This window comes from Rhamphochromis longiceps, linkage group LG22 (genome assembly GCF_057381845.1).
Source record: "Rhamphochromis longiceps isolate RC_006_pf linkage group LG22, R_longiceps_female_GT1.1, whole genome shotgun sequence".
Classification (NCBI taxonomy): Eukaryota; Metazoa; Chordata; class Actinopteri; order Cichliformes; family Cichlidae; genus Rhamphochromis; species Rhamphochromis longiceps.
This window is the reverse complement of record NC_140577.1, coordinates 19,277,422-19,304,361: the sequence shown is the minus strand read 5'-3', so window position 1 is coordinate 19,304,361 and position 26,940 is coordinate 19,277,422. Positions and strand designations below refer to the sequence as shown.

Genomic DNA, 26,940 nt, shown 5'->3' with positions numbered 1-26,940 from the left:
AGACAACATTTCCCAACAGATCGCGTCTGTGGTTTATTTTAGGCTCTTTATAAAGCCTGAGTGATCAACAGTTCTGGGCTTAGGTTTGTTGCACGTGTATGTTCATTTGTGCAAAGGAATGAGCCGACTGGTAAAAACATACACTGCCGCTCCTCTTCTCTCTATAAAAAGGGTAATAAAAGGCTCCTGGCTTACAGTAGCAGTTCATTAGTCAGACGGGCAACTGCAGGTCAGTCCAACCAGGGCCCCGATCCCGATCTATCAGCAACAAGCTCTGTAACACTAACTGCCCTTTACAGCCTCAGTCCCTGCTCTATTGCCTGTAACATGGTTTGTTTAGCAATGTATTAACTTTTTTTTTTCATTGCAACATGTAGAGCAGCCAAGAGCAACTTTTGCAGTGTAGCGGCAGTGTGCAATGGTGTGAGTAACGGTATGCTCTGTGTGTGTGTGTGTGTGTGTGTGTGTGTGTGTGTGTGTGTGTGTGTGTGTGTGTGTGTGTGTGTGTGTGTGTGTGTGTGAGAGAGGCTGTGCATTGGGGTTTGTTTGCCAAATGGAAATGCTTAAAGCAAAACGCTCTGAAAAAACACAATTCCACTGATACAACATAAGAAAGAACAATGTAATCTGTTTTGCTATTCATTTATCAAACTATCCATCCATGATGACACACATATGTGCACACACACGCACACGCAGAAACATATACATGCACAAAGATTAGGACTGAGTCACAGCAGATAGAGCCTGGTTGGAAATAATCTCTTATCATCATTGCACAGCCTTTTGTGATCGCATACGACATGATTGCCTGCTTTGGATGGGCATGACAGATGTGTATACCATTGCTACTGTGCATGGGCACTTAGGCAGAGTGGCTGGGTGCGTGTGTGTGTGTGTGTGTGTGTGTGTGTGTGTGTGTGTGTGTGTGTGTGTGTGTGTGTGTGTGTGTGTGTGTGTGTGTGTGTGTGTGTGTGTGTGTGTGCAGGTTACATCTGTGATTCTACTGTCTGTTGTTATCGCTCTTGGCTCACAATGGGCTCACCAACTGCTTTTCGCTAACAGGGCCCAGTAATCGCGGATGGGGAAATAGTATCCACCATGTGCGGACGGCAAATGGACAAAGGTCTGATGTGTATCAGAGACTGCCGAGCAGAGATGTGCAGTGTGGCACGTGGATGCACGCTGGAGTCCGCTACCTGAAACAAATCCTGACGGTTACATTTTCAGTGCTCATTTTCAGCACATGTAATAAGTCAAAATGTAATTATATCAATTACAAGAAAAACATGCCAAACCACAATGTTTGATGGCCACAAAATATAAACTGCACACAAAAGAAATGGAAGCATGATATATTGTTCAAAAAGCTAATATACAATACTGTGCAAAAGTCTTAAGGCAGCCCTCGTTTATTTATATTTTGCTAGGAAAATAGAGGAAAAAAACTTAAAATGTACAATCATAAATGGAATTACAGTATATACGACAAAACACTTTGTTATTTCTTCAAGTAGTCTTCAGGAATAGTCTTCCAGGCTTCTTGAAGGGCATTCAAAGTTCTTGAAAGACCTCCAGAAAGACTAGAGAACTATTGCTCACAACCACTTTAAAAATTTGATGCGAAAATTCTCCTAGTCTCCTGTATATTACCATAATTTGTTCTCCAGAGTCATCATGTATACATCATGTATACAATGTATACATCATAGAGTTCAGTATTCACATTATTGTTTAATAGTTTAATGGCATTCTTTAATTGCTTTTCAACAGTAGTAGGCTTCCATTATAGGCTCCACTGCTGTGTTCTACTGGAACATTGCGAGAAAAGCTATGTGAACCATTGGAGAACAACAATTACTCACTAATATGTTTCATGATGGTATCACGTGGATAAATAATCATATTGTGTGGAAACAGATGGTATTAAAACGCCATTTGAGCAAAGCGTTTTGACCAAACTGCACTGGATCTTTGGGCTGTGTTACGAAGAGAGATTGATGGTTTAACAAGGTGTGCTGAGCATAAAGTCAGACAATTCAATGTCACATGGGCAGCTCTTCTTTCTCTTTGGCAAGTTGTGCTCTTATGTTAACATTATGTTAACAGGTTATGTTGAAACTTTTGGTTTTCAAGGGTCTAAAAGTGCCACATTTTCTCTTATCTTTTGATAATAGACTCCAACAGTAACAGAGATTCTCAGCTGAGAGAATAGCTTATATCCAGTATGCCAACCTGTTGAGCCATGCATTAGTAACAAGGGTGTGGTAAATCAATAAGATCAATTTTACTTTGATTTGGCAAAAAAACAAAACAAAATGTTTTTAATATTGACTTCATGACAGTATCAGACCTAAATGCACTTCTTGAGAGATAATGTTTAAATGGATCCAGTTTAATGTTTCAGAGCTCTAATGTGCAGCTATCACGTTAGAAATAAACACCAGCACCGAGAGTGCACTGGTAAAATCAATATATTAACTTATTTAACGAGACTGATAATCTTCCACTGCGTTGCTCTCTTGCTTTATCTGCAGCACACGAATTACTGTTTTTGTTTTTTGTGAGGGGGGGGGGGGTTCAGATCCTTTATAACTGTCCATGACCTGTTCCTTTTTAATGGACTATCAGCTTAATTTGTATGGAACATGATTCAAATGCCCCCTTTTATGTGAGAGCCCGAAGCAGAAAATATCTGTTATTAGGTTTTATGTTTTGTTGAGCTAGCTAACGCAAAGCCAAGTCGAACTTGCTTCATAGTACATAGTCCTGCCCTCTTAACTGGTCAAGTGTGCTGGGTTATCAGCAAGTAATACACATTTTCTTGCAATAACATGTTTTTATATTATCTTTGTTAGTGCAACAGCAGTAGCTGATCAAGTCTAGTGTGTGTGTGTGTGTGTGTGTGTGTATGTGCAGCCATGATAGAGAAAGCCTGCAAGACTATCTGCAAGTGTAGATGGCGATTAAGCAAGAAAGGCTATTATTCTTTGGCGTGAAGTGGCTGAAAACGTCCACCTGTATGAAGTCACTTTCTCATGGCGGGCATACTTTAGGCCAGGTCACACGACTGTGTACCCACATGCGTGCATCTCCTCCCAAGACGCAGGCAATATTTTGTTGGCTTTTTGGCCAAGAATTACACGAGCTTTAATGTAATTACAGGAGCAGAAAGGACAGACTCTCTCTGCTTATTGCTCTTTGCTGGGTCCCCTTGAGAGAGCGACAGACAGGGACATGCACAGAGTATTTGTCCAATCTCTAATGACAACAGCACACCCATTCCACGGTAATCCTTTCATTTCTGTCCACTCACGGGAGAAAGACAGGGAGGTGAATGCGATGTCTGTGAGTATGTGTGCGTACGTGAGGGGGTGGAGGATTGATGAGGAGTGAGAGAAGCGGACAGTGATGGAGTGAGGGATGGAAAATTTGCAGGATTGAGGCATAATAACAGCTGACAAGGGCGATATTGGGCAGAACACAAGTCATTATTTAAAAAGGTCATCTGCAGTAGTAGGACCTTGGTCACGGTCTGCTTTTTGGGGGGGTTAAAGACGAAATAATTACAAGAGAAGGAATTTTATGTGTGTCACCCTTGCATACATACGAGGCCGTTTAGTGATGGAAATTCTCCAGACGTGCCGCAGCAAGAAACCTCTCTTGGGGTTGGTAACCATAAGCACGCAAACACATATTTTCCTGGTCCTCTTTAGAGGTCTTGTTTGCAGAAAACAGGATCAATAAATAGATTAGAATATCTTAAGTATTATTTGGAAACCTAAAAAGTGCAGAAACCATCGTGCACACGCCACATTTGGGAGCTAAGAGTGACTTTTTAAACAGTTTGCAGTACAGTAGCAGATAAACATTTGCTGTGCTAATTGCCTGCGCAAATGGCTTGGCTGGTGATCAGTGGCAACTTTATAGATGCACCAGCAGAGGCAGCCAGACAGACTGACGTAGTGTTGTGCTCAACATGGCAGCAGCCATCTTGTCAGTGTTTTCAGCAGCACTGAATAAAGATGAGAGATTTTCATCCATTTCCCAGCTTTTTAAACTTGTATTTTTTCTCCCGTTTAGCCGCCTCACGCTATATCTCCCTTAACTCGTCCTCCTCAAGTCACTATTTTCTGCCTCTCCCACCTCCCCATTGATCCTCCCACCCATTTTCTACCTCCTGGGTGTCCGTCATTCAGCTGTACGGTTTGTACTGAAATTGTTTGTTTAATGTTAATGGCAACCAGATGCCTGGTTTGCCACCTTTTGGAGTCATTGTGCATCTCAATGACAGTAGAGTCATTGAAGAAAGAAAGAAAAAGATGAGTAAGGGGGGCATGCCAACAGATGTCTCATCATAGCATCTGCTGTGAAAGCACAATAGGAAGGCATAAAGAAAGGAAGATTAAAATTTGACAATGACAAATTAATTTGAAAACTAATTGATTATCACGAGCTGAATTCATTAACGCTTTTACTACACCACTGCTCCGACTGGCTGTAATTAAGATGCAGTGAAGTCAGAGCGACGTATGCAGATTTAGATGCTGGATTCATTGTTTAAGGTGACACACAATGCTAGAGTATATTTAGATATAGCGACAGATCATTATTGGGGTTTAGTGTTTTTGGTAAAGACGGTTACCCAAGTGCTTGCACTGATATATACTCGCATATGCCCATTTATGGAACACCAAAATGATTGCACACACTACAGCACAGTCCACTGACTACAACATCAACAATCTTGGACTAAAAATAGGCTACTTGGCTCTATATGTTCTATTTCAGTGTGCTAATAAAGATCTAAATTAACAAGAATATACTTTTAACAATGTGATGCCTGATGCCTTTAACAGCAGCAGTTTTGCTGTGTTCTATTTCAGTCGAAGGCTCCAGTGTAATTGCCCGATTTTAACAATATCAGCGCGGGGTGATTCAGTCCATCACCATTCGGTCAATCACGTTCACCAACCACAGAGATATACATAAGTACCTCCACCCACACATCCAGTGCACAGACTATTTCCCATCCTTTCCCCAACCTCCAGCAGCACTCAAGTGCAAACACACATTCTGATTGCTTTGCAAGCAACCAACAGGACTTGCTTAGAGTGCTTTTACAATGGAATTACGCCGCTGCCTCTCACGTGATTAGCCTGATTGGGTCAGCGCATGCGGGTCCATTTTCCTTTTTCCGGAGATGAACAACACTTCATGTCTAACTGCTCAAGTGACTACAATATCCTGACCTCAGGCAGTGCTGCAGGGGTGCCAATCGACAACAGCCGTGACCATATGTAGGCGTGAATGCGCTGCATGCCTGTTTGTGTGTTTCATTTATGCGAAATATTCTGTGTGTACTTGTGTGTCACAATATCTGTTGTAAAGCCAGCTTCGGGGCGCGTAAAGAGCCTTTCATCAAGAAAGTTCACATTTGCTATTTGTCTCGCTCAAGCCCTCCAGGCCACTGGCAGGCTGACTCAGACAAAGGTCAGCAATTAATGCTCAGATTTGGCATATTTATTAAACTGTGACCCATGCTTCTTTCATTTTGTTAAATCACAGTGTGAAAACATTCAAATAAAGAAAACACTGTGATCAATTTCTGAGGGGATATACGTAACACAAGATCTTTGGAGCCTGTTACGGATCTATTATGCATACCTCATTACATGCAGTAATTGCTTTCTCTCTTTTTTTCTTTTTTCTTTTTTTCCCCAAATAGCCATTAAAGTACTTGCCTGACAGAAACAATGCAAACAGCATTACATTAGGATCCAATATGAATTAAGAGGCTGGCCATTTCCTCTTCCTGCACAGAAGATGATATAATCCTATTTCAGGATCTCCATCTAACAGCCCTACGCATCTCTTTCCCTCTCGCCTCACTCTCTGATTCTCCCCTGAGATCCTGTTCGTTCTATGAGAAGGGCCGCTGCGCATTGATCCCCACTATCTGTGTCGGGTCAGTGAATACAACCACACTCAGCACTTTCTATATGCCCAGAGAGCGCCAGAACTGCCACATGCTGCTTTTCCCTGCTCACGCTGAACATTCACCCTCTCCCAGGAATGGTGACAGGCAATCTTTGCTGACCCTCCCAGGTCACCACTTTGGCACTAAATGCTGCAGGTGTCACACATTTAAATAACACATGGCATACATCAGACCCCTTTTGAAAATACAAGACTTTTAAAGGTGGAACTTCATTTGTATGTGTAAGGTTATTATACAAAGAATCTTAAAGCTGAGTTCAGCGTGTGAAACAGTAAGTTCATTGGATGGTACTCTAAGAGGCTCTCCCCCCAAATAACTACAAAAATAAATGGCCAACAAAACAAACAAAGAGCTGTTGCTAAAACAAATTTTCCTCAACCCCACCAAGAGTATCAGCATTGAACCAGCTCGCTTTGACTCAAGACCTATGCTTAGCAGAACAGTAACCTCCATTATGAAAATGGCTTTTCACTGAAAACGTAACTTCTTGTGACAAAATGACAGAATGCCTTACACACACTAAGCGGGGGGTGGGGGTGCTCAGCATCCCGTGGACAAGACTACTGTACTGTGGTTTCGGGCTCACCATCACAAGCTTAAATGTGACATGTCGCATTTAGCCCTCTGAGAAGAAAAGGGGAAGCGGCTTATACTGCAGCTGTGTGCGGCGTCTCTAAACATAGGTCACTTCTAGCAGAACAGAAATAGCTGTATACTGTATGCGGTGCACTGGACACAGTCAAGATGCGCATCTCAAACTGCAACAAACTCGTTGTCGTTGTGTTTCTACTGATGAGTTCACTCTTCGCTGTAAGAATATAGGTATCAAAGTCCAGCGATTACCCTAGAGTTCTAAGTGTGTATGAATGAATTATTTCAAATTCACAACGCTTCACTTAGAATTTTCACGGTATTAACCTTTGCCTTGTTGATTTTATAGCTTTTTGTCTCATACGATTCAAGCTGAATAAAAGTTGTCACTGCAATTCAAAAACTTTCCATCACCGTTCTGCTAAAATGGGATATTTCCCTGAGTGGCCCCTCTCAAGGGCCTGTCACTCATCCTATAAGCCGGTGAACTAGCGTAGCTTAGCCTAGAACCCTTTCATTGCCCAAAGTCTCCCTTCCATCCTCTTCCAGTGCCTCCTGTCCTCTCCAAAGCTTTGATCCTCTAAGCCTGCAGAGTTACAGTATCAGTCCATGGTTACACTAAAAATCCACACTCACACATCTAGCTGCAGTAAAGGACCAACTCCTGCTCCACCGCTAAGCCTTCTAGTTGATATAATCCATCCTGCTTCTTTTCTACCTCAAATGCTCTGTTTTTTTGTTTTTTTTAAGTAAGGCTGTATTTTCATGTGAAATTGTCTCAGCCTGCTGAATTGTCTGTGCTGCTGAAACATCTCAAGAGTTGGTTGTCAGTCTGATCAGACTAATTTGAAACCACCAAGGCAGAATATCTGCTCTACTTCCATTAGCTGCCTCTTCAATCCACCAAACACTAGCTCACCAGCCTCAACTCTGCGGCCTTTTACTGCAGGACAGCTCCTGAGTGCCTCACTGTCATCTACACCACCACCACCCAGCCCCACACTGCACAAGGATGGACCAGGCCTGCTCAGTTAACCCATGGCTCCACTGACAGGGGATAAAGGGATAAAGAGCCTGTGCTCGGTGACTGATTACTTACATCTGCAGGGCTAAATCCCAGTGCCCACACAAACACAGACACATGTGTACAAGCACAACGCAGGCACACACTTGGCCTGCTGCTAGCTGCAACAAACGCACTCATGCATGTATTATTTTCTGACAAGCATGTGCTTGGTGGAAAGTTGGGTCCATCCCTTTGTTTGTGAGTGTGTGTTTAGGTCATTCCTTTGTGTGTAAGTTAAAAATGATATTGCAAGAAATGTACAATGAAAACGCATATATAGGCAATAGCACAACCATCACGGATGTCACATTATTGGTCCTATAAGTGAGTCAGCGGGTGAAAGCAATATAATCAGCACTACAGTGATATCCCCCTCCCAGGCAAAGGTCTTCTCTAGCTGTACATGCTTATTATTGTTCAGACACAAACAAGTGTTCACAAACAATAATAGCATCTTATATCTTCAGATGTTAGTGGAATCATATTTTCCCCAAAGTCTCAGTTTCTTTATTTTCTGCAAACATACAATAAGAATATTCAGTAGCGGTGATATGCTTCAATTTGCACTTGGCCTCTTGTTTACTTTAACCACAGCGTCCTGAGCCACATGATTCCACATGTAAATATACTATAAGCTATTTGGAGGACATTCTTTTTCTCTCTTTTTTAATTTTATTTTTTCCTAGTTTTTACAACCAAGGATGCCTGCAGTCTGTTAGCAGCTTAACAACGCATTTATGAGATCTGCTGTTAAAAGAATAATACAGAAGTTTCACTGCTGGCATCTAATAGTCTTACTTAGTCGTTTTCAAAAACATGACCAGAACTTGGGAGTTTCATTTGCCCCATCTGGGAAAACCACCCTGAAATGCCATTGGGTTTTTATAGAGCAATGGAGTTTAGCCTTTGGCCACAAAGTGATCAAATAAAAATGTTCTCATGCCTTCCCAGTATTAGAAAGCTGGCATCACTACCAGACATTTCCAGCAAGCATGTGTCAGGCTGGCCCACTGACCTCTTGCTTCCAGCTCATCTTTCTCTCCAGGGGAATAGAAGGAGAAAAATCATAACTCTCATAACAGCACATTAATCCCAAGGTCTGAGCACATGCGCCTCTGAGGGCTTACCCCTGTCAACAGAGATGCGCGTGCTCTTTCACATGGACACACCTGTGCCCACACGGTAAGGAAAACCTGCTGATTTCTAAGGCAGCGGGACAGGTGGCACAATAAAACAGATCTGGCTCGACCTATAAAACAGATGAATAGAGTTGCAGTTCATTCAACCTCTACTTGTCTCGCTGAAATTCATAGAAATTTGACAAACTATCAAGGAAGCAGGTTGATGGTAAATTAAACCCCTCAGCTGCACAGTGTGCGCTCAAAAGCATAGACGTTACTTAAGCCTAAAGGACCACTATACTGTTGAGTCAAATAACTGAAGTGTAAATAGATTATGGAGAACAAGCTATTGTCTACACTTTTGGCAACTTCAAGAGGACTTCAGCTGGAGTTGTTAGCGTTATCAAATAAATTGATCTTAATTTGGAGCTTGAACACTGTGATGTTCTGCTCTTTTCAAGGGTGCCAGGATTCAGGAGAAATCGTACAACCAATTACCGCCATCTTCAGGCACGAGGAGAACCAGCCCCTTTAATCGTTAGAAAGCTACACTGATTCATGACTGAAAGCCCGCTTATAAAGTGGCCACTGCAGAAACAAAGATCGGATGCTGTGATTTTAAAAAAATTTAAAATAAAAAACGTTAAATCACTGGTTGGTGATGGCGAATAGCAGAGATTGCAGTAACCATTAAAGCATTGAAAAGTGTGCCTCTAGAGTACCCAGATAAAGCAGAGCCTTGTGATGGCACCTTGCATTTTAAATGCCCTATCAACTACCAGCGACAGCAGCTAAAATGAGGAGGACGAGGCAGACACGTACATCATGTTCGTGAGTGTGTGTGTGTGTGTGTGGGGGGGGGGGGGCACACCTACAGTTGACTTTTGCGCACTGAAGAAGAAAAAAACACCTTCGCCAAAAACAACGAGGCTTCGCAGATGCCAAGCATAACAGAACCCCTTTGGAGGGACACTCGGTGGAGCTCTGCGGGGCAATGCGCGCGCCATACACACGTGCACAAGCTGACTGTTCGCGCGCGCGCCCCCACATAGGCAAATACACACATACAAGCCATATACAAATGTTTCAAGCACGCCCGAGCCAGCCGGCGGCAGCTTAGTGAGCAGATTTAGTCTGCATGTTTACCTCGGTGTCGTATATTTTGGTGATGAGTGAGAACGAGTACTTCCCGGACTCCCTTATGTGTTGGATGGCCAGCTGAACCGCCGGCTCGATTCCTTGGCTGATGCTGCTCATCAGGGCCGACTCGTTCATGGGCATAAGAACCATTATGGGCAAGTTTTCCCCGTCCCTGGTGAACCAGCTGTTGTCCTGTCCGTGTTTGGTGCGGTCGTTGCACACCTTGGTTAGAGCAGGGTGAAATAGCAAAACAGAGAGGAGCAGACATCCCGTCGGGAGGAACATCTCCCAGCCGCTGCAGTCCCTCCGGGCTGGAGCCATGCTACTGTACAGGGTGACCAAATGAAATCCCACCGTGCCCTCACTGCTCGGGCATTGCAAATTCGGGCTCGTCCGGGATCCTCACGCGCCCGTCCGTCAAGGAGATATGAATTCAAAACAGAACAGACGCAAAAGCCGCAGCAGCCCCTGCAGTGGGCAAACTCGTCCCGTGGATTACGACTTCAAACTGAGAAAATATTTCTACTGTGTAACCGTGCCTCTGTGAGAATATTCCAAGGGCGCAGAGATTCGCTTTGCAGAGGGAGAGCTACTGCCTCTCGGTGTCCGTCATCCAAACGATCTCCTGTCCAAACAACCCTCTCATTCTACAACCCCCCCCTTTTCACCTTTAATCTGAACCACTTGTATAAAGAACAAAAAATGTTCTGAAGGATGCCCCCCCTCCCCCCCTAAAAAAATAATTTAAAAAAAATCTGGCAATTTCGGGATACAAATTAATCACTCGTGTTGACAGTTCTTGCAGATACAAAATCAACTCCGAAGTAAATTCCCAGCCAAGAGATGCCAACTGTGGGCATCCCCACCAAATACGGCGCTCAGGCGGACAAATGTCAAGATAAGGGAGGGAGATGGGGGGAAAAGACTAAAAACAAACAAGGCTGATGCTGAAAGCTTGACCGCAGAGGTCTGGGGAGGAGATGTCGAGAGCGTCTGCGTTGACAGCCTGTGGGACTGTGAATCTCCTCTCCGATGGTGCGTCAGAGAAGCGCTGAAGCCTTTGCTGCTGCCGCTGCTGCTGCTCACCGTACGCGCAAGAGGGAGCACTGAATGTGGAGGAGGAGAGGAAACGAGAAAGGGAAGGGGAGGAGGGTGAGACGGATATACAGCAGCGTGGTGGGAAGGCTGCATAGGTTTTATGCAGGACAGACTCGTCGGAGGCCTGACAGCCGAGGGTGTTTTACTGGGCTATTACATCTAAGAGACAGGCCACATGTCAGACATGCATGGAGCAGGCCAGTTAAAACCTATGAGGTGTATGCATGTGGAGGCTCGTAGCTGTGAATTGTACTGTCACAAGTGACATCAAAAGTAATTCTTGTATTTTTAGTTACTCATTAGGAATGCCGAACCTCGTGATATGATGGCGTCAGTCTGGAAACCACTGTTAAACAAACAACACATACAGAATCTGGGATGGATGGATGGATGGATGTGAGAGGAATTATTATTATTATTATTATTATTATTATTATTATTATTATTATTATTATTATTATTATTATTACCAACAATAATTAAAAAAATAACTACATAAATATGTAAAATACTTGGAAAACACTGCCATATATTGGAGTAACAAGGAAGTATTTCAGCACCATGGACAGCGCACGGTACGGACTAGCATTCGGCGGTAGCGTAGCTGAAGTTGTCTCTTCTTCCATTGTCACGTGTACATTAGCCCTTTACCTGTACAGCCTCAGGGCAGAGGATACGCTTTCTTATTCATGTCCAATATGTGCAAACATTACATTTCTCCGGCAGGAAAGGAAAGTGGTTCCCCCTCCCCAATAAAAAAGAAAAAAGCCAGTCGACGCAATAGCTCGCAGCACATTTCCTGGTATTGTTAAACACGCGTGGGAAGAGAAGAGAATATGCTGCCGCGGGTAACTCTTCACCACATGTGGGAAAAAATACGGAGGCCTTTCAAGTCATCAGCTTCAAACGTATCTCAAAACAAAGGCAGTTTGACCTACACAGTCACAGTATCACATCCACAGTTACAATGAACATTACATTTTAAAAAATGAAAAAAAAATGGGGGGGGGGGGGGGGGGGGGAGAGGAGCATATGAATGAAGCACAAATGAGAATATAATGTATTTTCCCAATGTGGCGCATGGCACGAATATTGTCTCATTGGAAAGTCAGAGGTGCGAACTGAGCTTTGCTCTACATTTGCAAAACAACGGGGATGAGGCAACAGCTTTACTTCCATGATGAGTTGTCCAAAGTGCAACACAGCTGAAAACATGCGGGTCTTTCCCATTTTAAACAATGCTGGTAATTCCGTATTTTTAATCATCCTTCCAAGGATAAGCAGATAAGCAGTAGCATTAAAATAAACCACATGAAAGCATTACATCTTTCCAAATGAACTCCCTCTGTGGGCTCAGCTGGCATCAAAAAGTGGGCAGTATGAAATAAGCTTTGCATAGAAAACACTCCTGATCATGATCTGAATCTAACGCCTTAACACAGCCAATTTCCTTCACCGTTATGGATTTAAAGCATTGAACTCTCACGGTCAATAGGCCTCTGCCATATTGACCATAGTTCTTACAACATGGGTCACTTATTACAAGTCCAACAAGCTCCAATCACATGTCACACAAAGGAAATTTGTTATAGCCCTGGAGGAATGCTGGAATCTACATCTCTCTCTTTCTGTCTTTCTGACCAGTATATGATTTGCATGAAATGTTTACCTAAAATAAGACATCTTAATTGTGGGAACACCAATAGTAAAACACATTTTTTGTCTGAGGCTGATTACTGTTTTGACCCACCTTTTGGCCTGTGAGGTCAGACACATTTAAGCTAATCAACAACGAGCTAAAAATAGAAGAAAAACTCAAGTTGGCTCCAATTAAAGGTCAAAAGAGTACAAAACAGTCAAGAAAACGCTCAAATAAAGGAAGTGAGTTAAATCAAAAATAATAAATAATATATGCTTTGCATTCATCCACACAGCGCTGTATTTTCCCTCTTCTTGATAGTTTTCCTTTTTTTCTACTCAGAAGTCCAGATGAAGAAGTAGGTCAAGTCACTGGCCCATCTGTTTGTTTTGCACAAAACAACAATCCTCCGCTCAAAACAACCGTCCAGTACTGAGATGGCTTCAAACATGAAATATGAAGTACAGTAGAAATGATGTGGACCTCAAATCCATGAGCAACGTAACTCTTTAAATCCAAGGCGAGGAAAAAGTACTTCAACTGGAAATAACATGTGCTGGAAATTTGCAAATAAAATATGGATTATATTTTAACAGTGCCTACAGACATTTTCAGGTATAATCAATCAAGACCTCTACATAGAAATTGCTACTTTTCTTTTTTCCAAATGTAGAAATGCTGTCCGGCTAATGGGGTGTCCAGCTAATGATTGCAGATTCCCAAATGAAAATGTACATTTCATTTCTGATTATGAATCATTCATTAAGGTTTCAATCACAGCCTTCCAATCTACCCGTCCTCACTAAGCGAGATGTCAAACCAATATATCATCACTAATGAGAACATACTCGCACGGTATGAAGGGCACGCAGTGAAATAATTATGCAGATGTTGGTACTTGAGCAATCAAAGATGAAATTTTATGACTGCGGATTCAGTGACATGTAACAGCTTGGACAACAGCTTTTGCGTAGGGTGAATGTGTTTGACTATATCAGATTTGTTTGGTTTGGGGTAATAATGCATTTAGAGATCACCAGGAAACAAAACAAAAACAAGTTTTTATGCAAATTTACAAAGTCTCTCAAATGCATCATCCAATCCACGTACACAGATATAGATGTGGCTGACATCGTCCCTGTTTAATAGAGATTAATGGGGTGGCCTGTGGACATCTCTCACCAAAACTCTGACAATATGCTACAGGATGCTCTATGAATTCTAAATGCCAGCCATTCAGAATGAGATAAATAGTTCATATGGTTGTGCTTGAGTATATCTTGAGTCAGTTTTGTATGTAAGAAAGCAGAAATCAAACAGCCTAAACTTAAGGCTGATTTACTGGACACCCAATCAGTAACTTTTTTTTTCTTATAATTCAATCACACTGAATATTTCTGCAGAGTCTGAAGTGGGGGAAGGTGGAAAGGCTACATATCCATCCATCCTGTCCCTAATTCACCATTTAACCGCAGAGGGCTGTTATGTTAATTTCTATTTGTAAGTAATAGAGGCTCAGTTTAACTTGGCATCACATTCCACATCCTTGAACATAAAAACAGCACCATGAAAAGGCTGCACTGATATGCCAGGAAGCAAAAGATAGGGCAGACCTTCATTTAGTCCAGATCAGCATCGTGGTTTCGAGTCATCCCAGATATGACAGATTTTAAAACTCCAACCCAAGGACACGGACTTTATCTCAGAATGCAAATCCACTGCATAGGGAGGGCACATTTTATTATGAATCTCTGAGATGCTTCTTTCCCTTGTTCTCGACACGCTTGCCCTGCCAGTTACAGTGGCAGCTATTTGAATAATTGGTTTCAGAATCTGCAGTCACAGTCCTGCAAATTCCATGCATACCAACAAGTTGAAGAGCGATTTTTCAGCACAGCGTGCTCCATGCAAGGCAGTAGAGAATGCATGTTTTATGAAAAGACCACAGACTATCAACTAAGAAATTTCCCTCTGGGTTCAAGAAAAAGGCATGTATCGCATTGGATTTGTTGGAAAACTTGCCACTGAAACTTCTTATGACCTTGATTTACCCACTTACTGTATATGTCATGTGTGACCATATGCTTTTTATTAGTTTCTGTAGCATACTGTTACAGTGGTGTATGTTCCTATTAAACATAGGCAAAGTTTAAAATATTTATACCAGCATATGTGCATGCAATTTATTGCTTCAAACTGCTTTAAATTCTCAACTTCAGGCAGTTTTTCGTATTGTGTAATCACAGTGGGAGTGGATATCCTTCTTTGCAGTCAAAAGGTCATCGCAGGCAAACAGTTCTGGCTCTAATCATCCCCAACTACTTCCTGTTTAAACCTTTTTGGTTGCGAGGGGCAGCCAATTAATAGAAAGAAAGGGAGGAGCTAAAAAAAAAAAGCTTTTTTGGACACTGAATTAATTGAGAACCTGCATCAAGGCTCACAGTAAGATAATGAAATTAGCACAATAAGTCCCTTTAAAATATCCCACAAGGATAATATTAACCATTCGTAAATATACTCATATAGGGATAGTTTAGGCCCATGGCACACCAAGTTTTCAGCAGGTTAAAGAATACATAAAAGAAGCGTATTTTAAAATGTTCAAGAAAAAAGCTTTTAGGTTCTTCATAACTGCATTAATCCAATCCAATGCAGCTGTCTTGAAATACAAGAAACTGAATTTAAACATCACACCACCATGTAGTGATCAGATTACAGACCACTAACAGCAGGACACGGCCTTGTAACCTGGGGCTAAGGGTACTGGTCTTATAGGGCTGTGTATATCCTCACTTTTAGCAGCCATTCGGCTTAGAATTGACTCAAGCTAAAGCTGGACAGAGTGATGCTGAAATAAGGTGCTTTTACTCAATGCTATAAAATACATTTTACCAACAACCTGTATCTACAGTACTGATCCAAGGCAGGATGGATCCAATGGTTTCATGTTGTTTACATCAAATTTTGATGCTACCTTCTGAATGTTGCCTTGTTGTCACCAACAAGCATGCCACATTCAGAGTCACTTAGATCTCTTTCCCATTCTTCTCAATTTGAACTTCAGTAAGATGTCTTGGCCATGTCTACTTGTCTAAATGCACTGAATTGCTTTTCAGTAGCTGTTGTATAATATACCAAGAGTCCAAAGGTAGCTAGACTGAATTCATCAGACAGATTCAATTCAATCCAATTTTATTTGTATAGCACCGAATTATAACAACAGTCGCCTCATATTGTCAGGTAACCGCCCAACAATAACAGAGAGTAAACCCCAAACAATCATATAACCCTCTATGAGCAAGCACTTGGTGACAGTGGGAAGGGAAAACTCCCTTTTAATAGGAAGAACCCTCTGATAAAACCAGGGGAGGAGGGGCATCTGTTGAGACCAGCTGGGGGTGAAGGACAAAAAAGATGTTACCAGTTGGCAGTAGATCAATCTCACTGCTAGGTTTAAAACTTGATAGTAATTGTCAAGCTAATGTGACTAGCTTAACACTTAATATCAAGAATTAAAACAGCTAACCAAGCAAAGAACTAAGTAAGTAAGTTAGTAAAATTTTGCACAGTACAGTGACTATACTTTTATATATATTAAATAGATTAGAACTGCTAAATTTAGTTCTAATATATCCTTATTTGTTAGGTAGCATTATCATTAAAGACTTTGATTCAGCTGAAACATAAATCAGCCCGTAGATATCAAGGTAGAGAAAACTACTAAACACCGAAAGTAACTGGGGCGTACAGTTAGGGCTTTGCTCCATTACACATGAGCAGGTTTCCTCTGTTTGTCAGCAAACCAGGATAATTTTGTGTAATAGTTTAGTATTTTTACTGTGTGAGTATTATTTTTACTATAATGTATTATAGTTGATAATTTTAAGTATGTCTGTGAAGGTTCTCAGTCATCCAGGTCATCGTAGTCAAAGAAGCTTGCAAAGAAAAGCGTCTGGACTTCTTTAAGTTGCTTGAAGACGTTTCACCTCTCATCCGAGAAGCTTCTTCAGTTCTAAGGTCAAATGGTGGAGAGTCCCAGATATAAACCTAGTGGGAGTAACCCCCCACAGAGGGACAAAAGGACCCCCTGATGATCCTCTAATCGCCTGAGCCAAGGTGTGAAACTGGGTGTGGGTCCCAATCAGCCAGGGTTTCCCGAAACCCTTTGAATAATTTTAAGTACTATCACAGGATCCAGTGTCACTACAGGCGTTTGTTTGGTTTAAGTCAACTTGGGAAATAAGTAACATTTTGCCAGAATTGGAATATTATCACATTCTGCAGACATAAAACAAATATATAGCATTTTATTCAGCAGCAACTGTTGTCTGTGGCCTACAGGGGTTTTCAGTGTGGCTGCTATTTATCTTCAACAAGAAAAACAGATGCTTAGATATGTGGCCAGCAGGGGTGTTGGAAATTAGAGAATTCTATCAAAAATAAATACCAGGGAAATCACTTAGAAATTGCTTGGAAATTCAGCAAATTATAATGATTTTAATTGTGAGCGGAACTCCTACCTACAAAAACACTATTAGGAGACGTAGCTACCCTGTAACAATATGGCAACTGCATGATTCAACTGGGAGGTAATGAAGCTGACAAAATGCAGTCTGGTTTCAACTTGTGCTACTGAACAGTAGGCAATAAGAACAATGTCTCACAACCCTTTGTTTTAGAGGTTCATCACTGCAAAGTATAGGAGTTTAGGAATGGCAGGCAGTGGACCAAACCACTGTGAAGCACATGAGGGGGAGTCCACTTTTTCCAAACTTCAGAATGTATTGTTTTGCGCATATAATCACCATCACAGCTGAGAGTACACATATTATATTATTTAATGTTATATGGTTATCTCTATAATCATGCATAGAGGAGGACAGAATTGTTTTCCCAGAAAATAAGGGGATTCTCATCCGCTTGCCCACCTTGTAATGGTTGAATTGATATGGCAACACATTTTTTTCCTTCAGCCCAGGCACCTGGTAGCTTGAATGTAATAATTACAGCAAAAGTGTCAAAACATGACATGCAGTGTGGCCAATTTCTTGAACAAACACCACTATAGAAAATAAAGCCTGTAGGATTTTGCAGGCCCATTGTCTCCAAATGGCCCCAAAAAATACACTGTGTGTTTCTGATTTAAAGGTTGCTCTCTGCTGTGCACCCTGGAGAGATAATCTTGAATGGGCAGGCTACATTTGTCCTGGTCAAAGGGGTTATCGCAGCCTTTCTTATTCCATTCTGAAATTAAATCAAGAGTATGAGAAGAGACTGCATAAAGTAGGCCACTGCCTTCAAAGGAGCTTCAGTTGCAGCTGTGCTGTGGGAGGACACTATTTTGATTACTGTCAAGTCCTAGTAATAGCAAGAACCGTGTCTTACATAATCACACTTACAATGAATCTTTCTAACGTCATCTACAGCATAGGAGCTCCAAGAGCAAAGATGATCATTTTAACAGCAATTCCACATGCCTGAAGGTTGAACGTATCGCAAGTAAATGTGACTGTGTATACAAAGCAAATATGCAGATCGTATTTTCATCAAAATATTGCGTTTGGTGTAACGGTGAACCATGGATTTGCAAAAAGTGTGTATGATAGCTGCAAAGGTTCTTCTTGAAGGGAAAACAAGGAAATTATCTGCTTTTGGACAAAGAAAACAGACAGAAGCTGGATCCACAAAATAAGATATCATCGTTTCAGTATATGTGTATGCTAATGAGTGTACTTCATACTTACTATAGCAACATGTGGCAGCAGTATTATCATACCACATTTGGAATGAAATCAATAATACATAGGCTAGTGAAAGGCTACCACACCCACTGTCCACTGCCCTCTTATCTCTGATTGATTGATCTCTTCCGTCATGCAGAATTCTCTGAAAGCATAATCTGCAAACTATTAATTATATATACAAGCAATGAATTTTCTGTTCAAAGATTTTCAGATATAGGAGAACCCAGTTTTATCATACAGTTTCTAAGCAAATGTTCATAAATTCTTAGGCACGACTAGCAAAGATAAAACCAGTCTGTGGAATGGAGCATAACCTCAAGTTTAAAAAGATCCAGGCTAAAGTTGGATGTGACAATATGTCAATGTGTCGTCTCTGTTTTAGTGGTCGGATGTCAGATCGTCAGCTCGATAATTAGGGCCCAGGGTGACCAGAGAGCACAGTGAACGAGCTCACAAGAAAGCCAGAGTCACGCTTTTGCACATTAGCCCCAAACTATTAATAGAAACTGTCATTCTAATTAGTGGGTATGAAGAGATCCAAACACACAAAGGCAAGCAAAAAGAATATATATATATATATATATATATATATATATATATATATATATATATATATATATATATATATCAGTACTACATGGAAGCTCCTGTCAGGCATCATATCGGCTAAGATGAACAGGCACATGGGTCAATACATGAGCGGGACACAGAAAGGAATTGGCAAGAATACCAGAGGCGCAAAACACCAGCTACTGGTAGACAGAACAATCAGCCGAGACTGCAAGACCAGACTGACCAACCTGTGCACTGCCTGGATTGATTACAAGAAGGCCTATGACTCAATGCCCCACAGCTGGATACTGGAATGCCTAGAATTGTACAAGATCAATGGGACCCTAAGAGCCTTCATCAGGAACTCAATGGGGATGTGGCGTACAACACTAGAGGCCAACTCCAAGCCCATAGCACAAGTCACCATCAAGTGCGGGATCTACCAAGGAGATGCTCTGTCCCCACTGCTGTTCTGCATAGGCCTGAACCCCCTCAGTGAGATCATTAACAAGACTGGCTACGGATACCGACTACGAAACGGAGCAGTTGTCAGCCACCTCCTGTACATGGATGACATCAAGCTGTATGCCAAGAGTGAACGAGACATCGATTCACTGATCCACACTACCAGGCTATACAGCAATGACATTGGAATGTCGTTCGGACTGGAGAAGTGTAGTCGGATGGTATCAAAGAGAGGGAAGGTAGTCAGAACTGAGGGGATTGAACTACCAGAAGGCAACATTGCAGACATAGAGGACAGTTACAAGTACCTGGGGATCCCACAGGCGAATGGGAACCATGAAGAGGCCGCTAGAAAAGCTGCAACCACCAAGTACCTGCAGAGGGTCAGGCAAGTCCTGAGGAGTCAGCTGAATGGTAAGAACAAGATCCGGGCCATCAACACGTACGCCCTGCCCGTGATCAGGTACCCTGCTGGGGTAATAGGCTGGCCAAAGGAGGAGATAGAAGCCACTGACATAAAGACAAGAAAGCTCCTTACCATGCATGGAGGGTTTCACCCCAAGTCCAGCACCCTGAGGCTGTACGCTAAGCGGAAGGAAGGGGGCCGGGGACTGGTGAGTGTCAGCACCACAGTCCAGGATGAGACAACGAACATCCAAGAATACATTGGGAAGATGGCCCCAACTGACCAAGTGCTCAGTGAATACCTCAGGCAGCAGAAACCCAAGAAAGAGGAGGGAAACGAGGAACCATCATGGAAGGACAGGCCCCTGCACGGTATGTACCACCGGCAGATAGAGGAGGTGGCTGATATCCAGAAATCCTACCAGTGGCTGGACAAAGCTGGACTGAAAGACAGCACAGAGGCACTAATCATGGCAGCACAAGAACAAGCTCTGAGTACAAGATCCATAGAGGCTGGGGTCTATCACACCAGGCAAGACCCCAGGTGCAGGCTGTGTAAAGATGCCCCAGAGACAATCCAGCACATAACAGCAGGGTGCAAGATGCTAGCAGGCAAGGCATACATGGAACGCCATAACCAAGTGGCCGGCATAGTGTACAGGAACATCTGTGCCGAGTATAACCTGGAAGTCCCGAGGTCAAAATGGGAGATGCCCCCAAGGGTGGTGGAGAATGACCGAGCTAAGATCCTGTGGGACTTCCAGATACAGACGGACAAAATGGTGGTGGCTAACCAACCGGACATAGTGGTGGTAGACAAACAGAAGAAGACGGCCGTAGTGATCGATGTAGCGGTTCCGAATGACAGCAATATCAGGAAGAAGGAACACGAGAAGCTGGAGAAATACCAAGGGCTCAGAGAAGAGCTCGAGAGGATGTGGAGGGTGAAGGTAACGGTGGTCCCCGTGGTAATCGGAGCACTAGGTGCGGTGACTCCCAAGCTAGGCGAGTGGCTCCAGCAGATCCCGGGAACAACATCGGAGATCTCTGTCCAGAAGAGCGCAGTCCTGGGAACAGCTAAGATACTGCGCAGGACCCTCAAGCTCCCAGGCCTCTGGTAGAGGACCCGAGCTTGAAGGATAAACCGCCCGCAGGGGCGTGCTGGGTGTTTTTATATATATATATATCCGATGAACACACTCACATTCATCGCAAGCATAATATTCTTCACCAAACAAATTCTGAGTAGGAAGTGTACTGTAGGAGAGTGAAAGGGCGATAAGGAGAAGAGCAAAGAGAGAGCAGAGAGTTCAAAAGGAGGAATCGAGGGGGAAATGAGAGAGAGTTGGAGAATAAGTTGCAGACAAAAGAGGCACAGGAAAAGAAATCAAGGCATTTCTCTGGGTCAAGTTAATGACAGATGCTGATGCGTGAGCATGTGCCGCCCTGCAGCGCACATGCTCAGAGATAGAAGGGGTGTGCGGCAGATTTCTAAGACCTAACACCTCGACTCACCCCACCAGCATTAATTATACACAACCATCTTTCCATCCAGCAAGACAAAGAGGTGCGTGCTCTAAAGGGGTTAAAACCCACTGGATGATTTATGTGTGGGCTGATCGGCGTGGCTCTCTGTGATAAAGATGTAGTGAATGAAGAGCACTTGGGGAAATTGTATTAATGGACACAAGACATGCCCCAACGCCTCTGAGAACCAGCACGTATATTGATCACTGATTGCTTGTGGATTGCTTCCTGATGATTTCACCCTAATGGCTCCGTAATGTTTTTTTGTCTCTAGAAATCCATTACAGTCTCTGTGATCAGCTACTTTACAAACAAAGGCCTTAGAGAGGATGGATTAAAAACAAGATGCCACACTTGTGAACTTTTTCTAAAATACAGTTTTGATTTGATTTTATGGCTACAAAGTAAATTAAGTAAAATTTCAGTAGATGAAATGCCCTTTGAACTTGACATTTGAATCATCCCTAACTAACCCTGTCCAATCCTGTAAAGGTTTAAAAGTTCCACAAATCTATTAAATAAAAATAATAACCATAAAGTATTAGAAATATTTATCACCACATCAATGACCAACCCTCCTACTACTGTGTGCCCATATTTACTGTGCAAACAGCAACAGGATGAACAGCAGAAGAAGGACCGTTTGTGCTTAAGTCAGCCATTATTACTCATGTGATGCACAACCTTTTCAACTATATGATCAAAATTACAAGAAATACAAGTTTATACTGTAAATAGCGGCAACGGGGTGGACAGGTTATGCTTTAATACATCTGTGAATCATTCTGAAACAGAAAAAAATAGCATTTGTTGTGTGTTGTGAATTTAAAAATGTCAAACGTGGGGGATTTTTATGATTTATATCAGCAACTGAGCAAAGATGAATTTAGGCTATTGTGCTAATAAATTAATAAATTAGTGATTATTGCAAAATAAATAATTTTATAATTGTATGATTGATTTTTCCATGCTAGAGGGGGGTTAAACTGAGTAATGATCATATGGTCAGTTCTGTCATCAGGAATACTAGGAATGATCAACATAATCAAACCAAACATGTTCAATTCAATTCAATTCAATTTTATGTATATAGCGCCAAATCACAACAAAAGTCGCCTCAAGGCGCTTCATAGATACAGAGAAAAACCCAACAATCATATGACCCCCTATGAGCAAGCACTTTGGCGACAGTGGGAAGGAAAAACTCCCTTTTAACAGGAAGAAACCTCCAGCAGAACCAGGCTCAGGGAGGGGCGGCCATCTGCTGCGACCGGTTGGGGTGAGAGAAGGAAGACAGGATAAAAGACATGCTGTGGAAGAGAGACAGAGGTTAATAACAGATATGATTCAATGCAGAGAGGTCTATTAATACATAGTGAGTGAGAAAGGTGACTGGAAAGGAAAAACTCAATGCATCATGGGAATCCCCCGGCAGCCTACGTCTATTGCAGCATAACTAAGGGAGGATTCAGGGTCACCTGGTCCAGCCCTAACTATATGCTTTAGCAAAAAGGAAAGTTTTAAGTCTAATCTTGAAAGTAGAGATAGTGTCTGTCTCCCGAATCCAAACTGGAAGCTGGTTCCACAGAAGAGGGGCCTGAAAACTGAAGGCTCTGACTCCCATTCTACTTTTAAATACTCTAGGAACAACAAGTAGGCCTGCAGAGCGAGACCGAAGTGCTCTAATAGGGTGATATGGTACTACAAGGTCATTAAGATAAGATGGGGCCTGATTATTTAAGACCTTGTATGTGAGGAGCAGGATTTTGAATTCAATTCTGGATTTAACAGGAAGCCAATGAAGGGAAGCCAAAACAGGAGAAATATGCTCTCTCTTTCTAGTCCCTGTCAGCACTCTTGCTGCAGCATTTTGGATTAGCTGAAGGCTTTTCAGTGAGTTTTTTGGACATCCTGATAATAATGAATTACAGTAGTCCAGCCTGGAAGTAATAAAAGCATGAACTAGTTTTTCAGCGTCACTCTGAGACGCTGGATGGCTTTCTTACGAGCTCGTTCACTGTGCTCTCTGGTCACCCCGGGCCCTAATTATCGAGCTGACGATCTGTTCACCAGTTCAGATTTATAGAAAACTTCTGGGCAGCCATGTTGCCGACATCCCACTTGTTTGCACACTGTATCTGCTGTTCATCTCTTTAAACCACAGTAGCATTCCTAAACTAAATGCTCTGAATGATCTGAGATATTAAACGCTGGATGGCACAGACTGTAATAGTTACTGGCCCTGATGCATCAACCACACACACAAACTAAACATCTGAGCTCCTCACTAATGAAGTTAGGCCAATATTGTAAAAACCTTGGTGTCTTTGACAACCACCTCAGCTTTTATAAGCATGTCAGTTATCTCACCCATGTTATTTTAGTAAGTTAAGCTCAGCTTCATCAAAAATAAATCCGGAGACATTGATACATGTTTTTATCTCTGGATTAAACTGCTACAAGTCACTATACACTTGCCTGAGCCAAAAAAGTTAATACAAACTGTACCTGATCCACTCTTATTTTAGCTTCTCTTCAGTGGCTACCCGTTCATTTTAGACCTGATTTAAAGATTCTAGAGCTCATACCAAACTGTATTTCACATACACCCATGGTCATGACCTGAGGTCTTCAGCCAAGGCTCTGCTGGTCATCCCACACCAGGCTTTTTCTGAACTACTAGTCTGAGGAGATGAGATCAACAAGCTCAAGCTAGTCCTTTAAATCCCTCATAAAGACATATTTTCATAGGCTTTCTCTGTGCTGGTTTTGAGTTATTACTACATCATCCTTTGTAACTGTTCAATCACCTTCTCCAAGTGATAATTTTTAATTTATTTTATATTTGCCTTGAATTAAAAAAAATTGTTCTTCACTTTTAATCTCCATGTGCTGCCAGTACTCCTGTATACAGTGAACATTTTAGGACATCGTCAGGTCTCAAGAAAAAAAGTTGTCAGGTATCAGACAAAAAAATGTCAGGTCTCAGTTCTCAAGAAAAAAGTTGTCAGGTATCAGACAAAAAATTGTCAGGTCTCAGTTCTCAAGAAAAAAGTTGTCAGGTATCAGACAAAAAATTGTCAGGTCTCAGTTCTCAAGAAAAAAGTTGTCAGGTATCAGAACACAAGGTACCAGAGAGAAAATCTTCCTGCAGGTGGTGGTGTTGTCATGTCCCACCCAGTGTTGCCAACTTAGCGACTTTGTTGCTATATTTAGCGAGTTTTCAGACCACCTTAGCGACTTTTTTTCTGAAACGTGACTAGCAACAAATCTGGCGACTTTTTCTGGCGTTATTAGAGACTTATTTATGACGACTTTTTGACATGAAAGCTCGTATCGCTCTTACTCTCAATAAGCAGCGGGTGCTGCGGTGGGCACCTCGCCCGTGCCAAAGCGCTCACAGGCGGAGGATAGTCCTCCCCCAGCTGCTATCAGGGCAGGGCTCCTGCACTGACTGTAACGCAGTCAGTTCTTTTACTGTTATGTTGTTTTGTGGACCACAAAGTTTAAAACTACACACACACAATAACTCCACCAGAGTGCCTGTTTCGGGTCACTTTTGCCGGTCCAAGCTCGGATAAAGGAGCAGGGTTGGAATTGTGACATTAAAAAAACAATAATTGCTAAAAGAAATTTAATTTGTAGTTCTAAATAAATTCTAAATGCATTTAAGACGTTTTTTACTGACTTCATGTCTCTACCGCGATGTTATTTCTCTCTCCAACAGCGTAGGTTACAATTATATTAGCATGACCAATTATGCAAATTAGGAAATGACATCATTTAGCGACTTCTAGTGACTTTTAGGACAACCAATAGCGATTTTTCTTACTGAGGAGTTGGCAACACTGGTCCCACCCGAATTGATTTCCAAATACGTCATCAACGTGTGACAGTGGGAGAGCGTAAGGTCATTGACCTCACCAGAGTTTTACTGCGGTTCAGGCTCCTAACGACACAATTCAGGGTCTGCAGCCTTAAAGTGCACAGCCTTAACGGTCCACAAGGGCCGCTTAAAGGCCGGAGGTGAGAGGCTTGTCAAATGGGACCAGTGTTGCCAACTCCTCAGTAAGGAAAATCGCTATTGGCTGTCCTAAAAGTCGCTAGAAGTCGCTAAATGACGTCATTGCCTAATTTGCATAATTGGTCATGCTAATGTAATTGTAACCTATGTTGTAGGACAGAAAAAAAGAAGAGACATAAAGTGAGTAAAAAAAACGTCCTAAATGCATTTAGAATTTATTTAGAATTACAAATTAAATTTCTTTTAGTGATCTTTGGGGGGTTTTTTATGTCACAATTCCAACCCTGCCCCTGCTTCTTATATTAAGTTGCGGTTACAGTATGTTGTGAAAGTTACATATCAGAGAAGGAAAGCTAGTTTTGTACGAAACCAAATCAGTACTATTTTTGTCTGGCTAATTCATTCTAGCTAGCGACAGTGGTGAAATGTGATTTTTTTGTTTTTTATTCGGAGATGTTTCTGTTTTATTAGGAGACTGTCTCACCCCAACATCGTCAGACTCATGGCAGTTGCCTGCACTGAGTCCTGCTTTTTGTTGGCAGCTGAATACATTCATGGCGCAACCCTGCAGCAAGTGCTTCACACAGACAGCTGCTACTCTAATAGTCTGTGTTATTGAAGGATTCAGCACTTCTTTTGGGTTTTTTTATCCATTTTTAGACAGCGATGAGATCGGCTACACACTCCACAGAAGCCCAGAGTTACTGTTAATATCAAAAATATAATGCTGTCCTTTGAGATTTTAACATTTAAGACTGAGTGTAATGGATCTAAAACTGTTTAAATCTCTAGTCTACATCCTGGTAACATGGAAACTTTAAAAACAGCAGCAGAAGGTTTCAATAGTGTAGTCTAATGTGTTTTTTTCATTTAATAATAATCCATATTATGTATAACAGCTACATTCACCCTGGAGAGAAACTAGTGAGGGAGACCATCAGGACCAAGCTGGGTTTCTGGGTCCAGAGGTTTGGAGAAACTTCTTCCCTTTCTTTCATCACAGCTGTCCTGTGCCAGAAGTTCTGTTGACCCACTGAAAGAGGCTTCATTTAAGAAACACCAGGAACACTGAAGCTCATCGCATTGATCAAGCAGACTCATGATCTTCACCAGCAGCTCCCTCACAGGGAAATCTTCAGAGCTCCTCTGTAGACCCGCCCCAGAAGATGGATAAACCCAGCATTTCATGAACACTGTGATGGAGACCTTTGGTTTGTGTAATGTTATAAATACTCGGATACTCCCCAGAGGCTCCGGACTTTTACATAAAGATATTATATTCAGTCCTGTAGAAAGTTATATATTTAAAAAGATATGATCCTCTCTGGTTACTCTGGCATGAATAACTCTGCATCACTTTATGGTAAATAACACACTATCTGCAAAAAACTGTGAAAACTGTGACCTTTGACCTTCATCAGGTTTTATTTAATTGTGTTAGAGAAACTCAGACATGCTCTTTATGCAGCTGAGTACATCAAGTGTTTAAAACGGAAGCTGTGCAGGTCTGAGATACAAACTGAGGTCCTGTTAATGCTGATATATAGTGACACAGTTACATGGGTGA

At 42.0% G+C, this 26,940-nt stretch overlaps 1 protein-coding gene and 1 long non-coding RNA gene across 2 annotated transcripts in view; one reads left to right on the top strand and one right to left on the bottom strand.

The window, feature by feature from the left end:
- The window catches only part of gabbr2 (gamma-aminobutyric acid (GABA) B receptor, 2), a 208,791-nt gene extending 197,800 nt beyond the window's left edge, over positions 1-10,991 (bottom strand). Inside the window, exon 1 of the mRNA XM_085396781.1 lies at positions 9,926-10,991. Within this exon, the coding sequence (XP_085252907.1) occupies positions 9,926-10,240 (315 nt within the window). The 5' untranslated portion in view covers positions 10,241-10,991. The remainder of the gene's footprint in view (positions 1-9,925) is intronic.
- The window catches only part of LOC146643934 (uncharacterized), a 99,141-nt gene extending 72,440 nt beyond the window's left edge, over positions 1-26,701 (top strand). The window contains exon 3 of the long non-coding RNA XR_014909386.1: positions 26,377-26,701. This is a non-coding gene — a long non-coding RNA (uncharacterized LOC146643934). The remainder of the gene's footprint in view (positions 1-26,376) is intronic.
- The last annotated feature ends 239 nt before the right edge of the window (positions 26,702-26,940 follow it).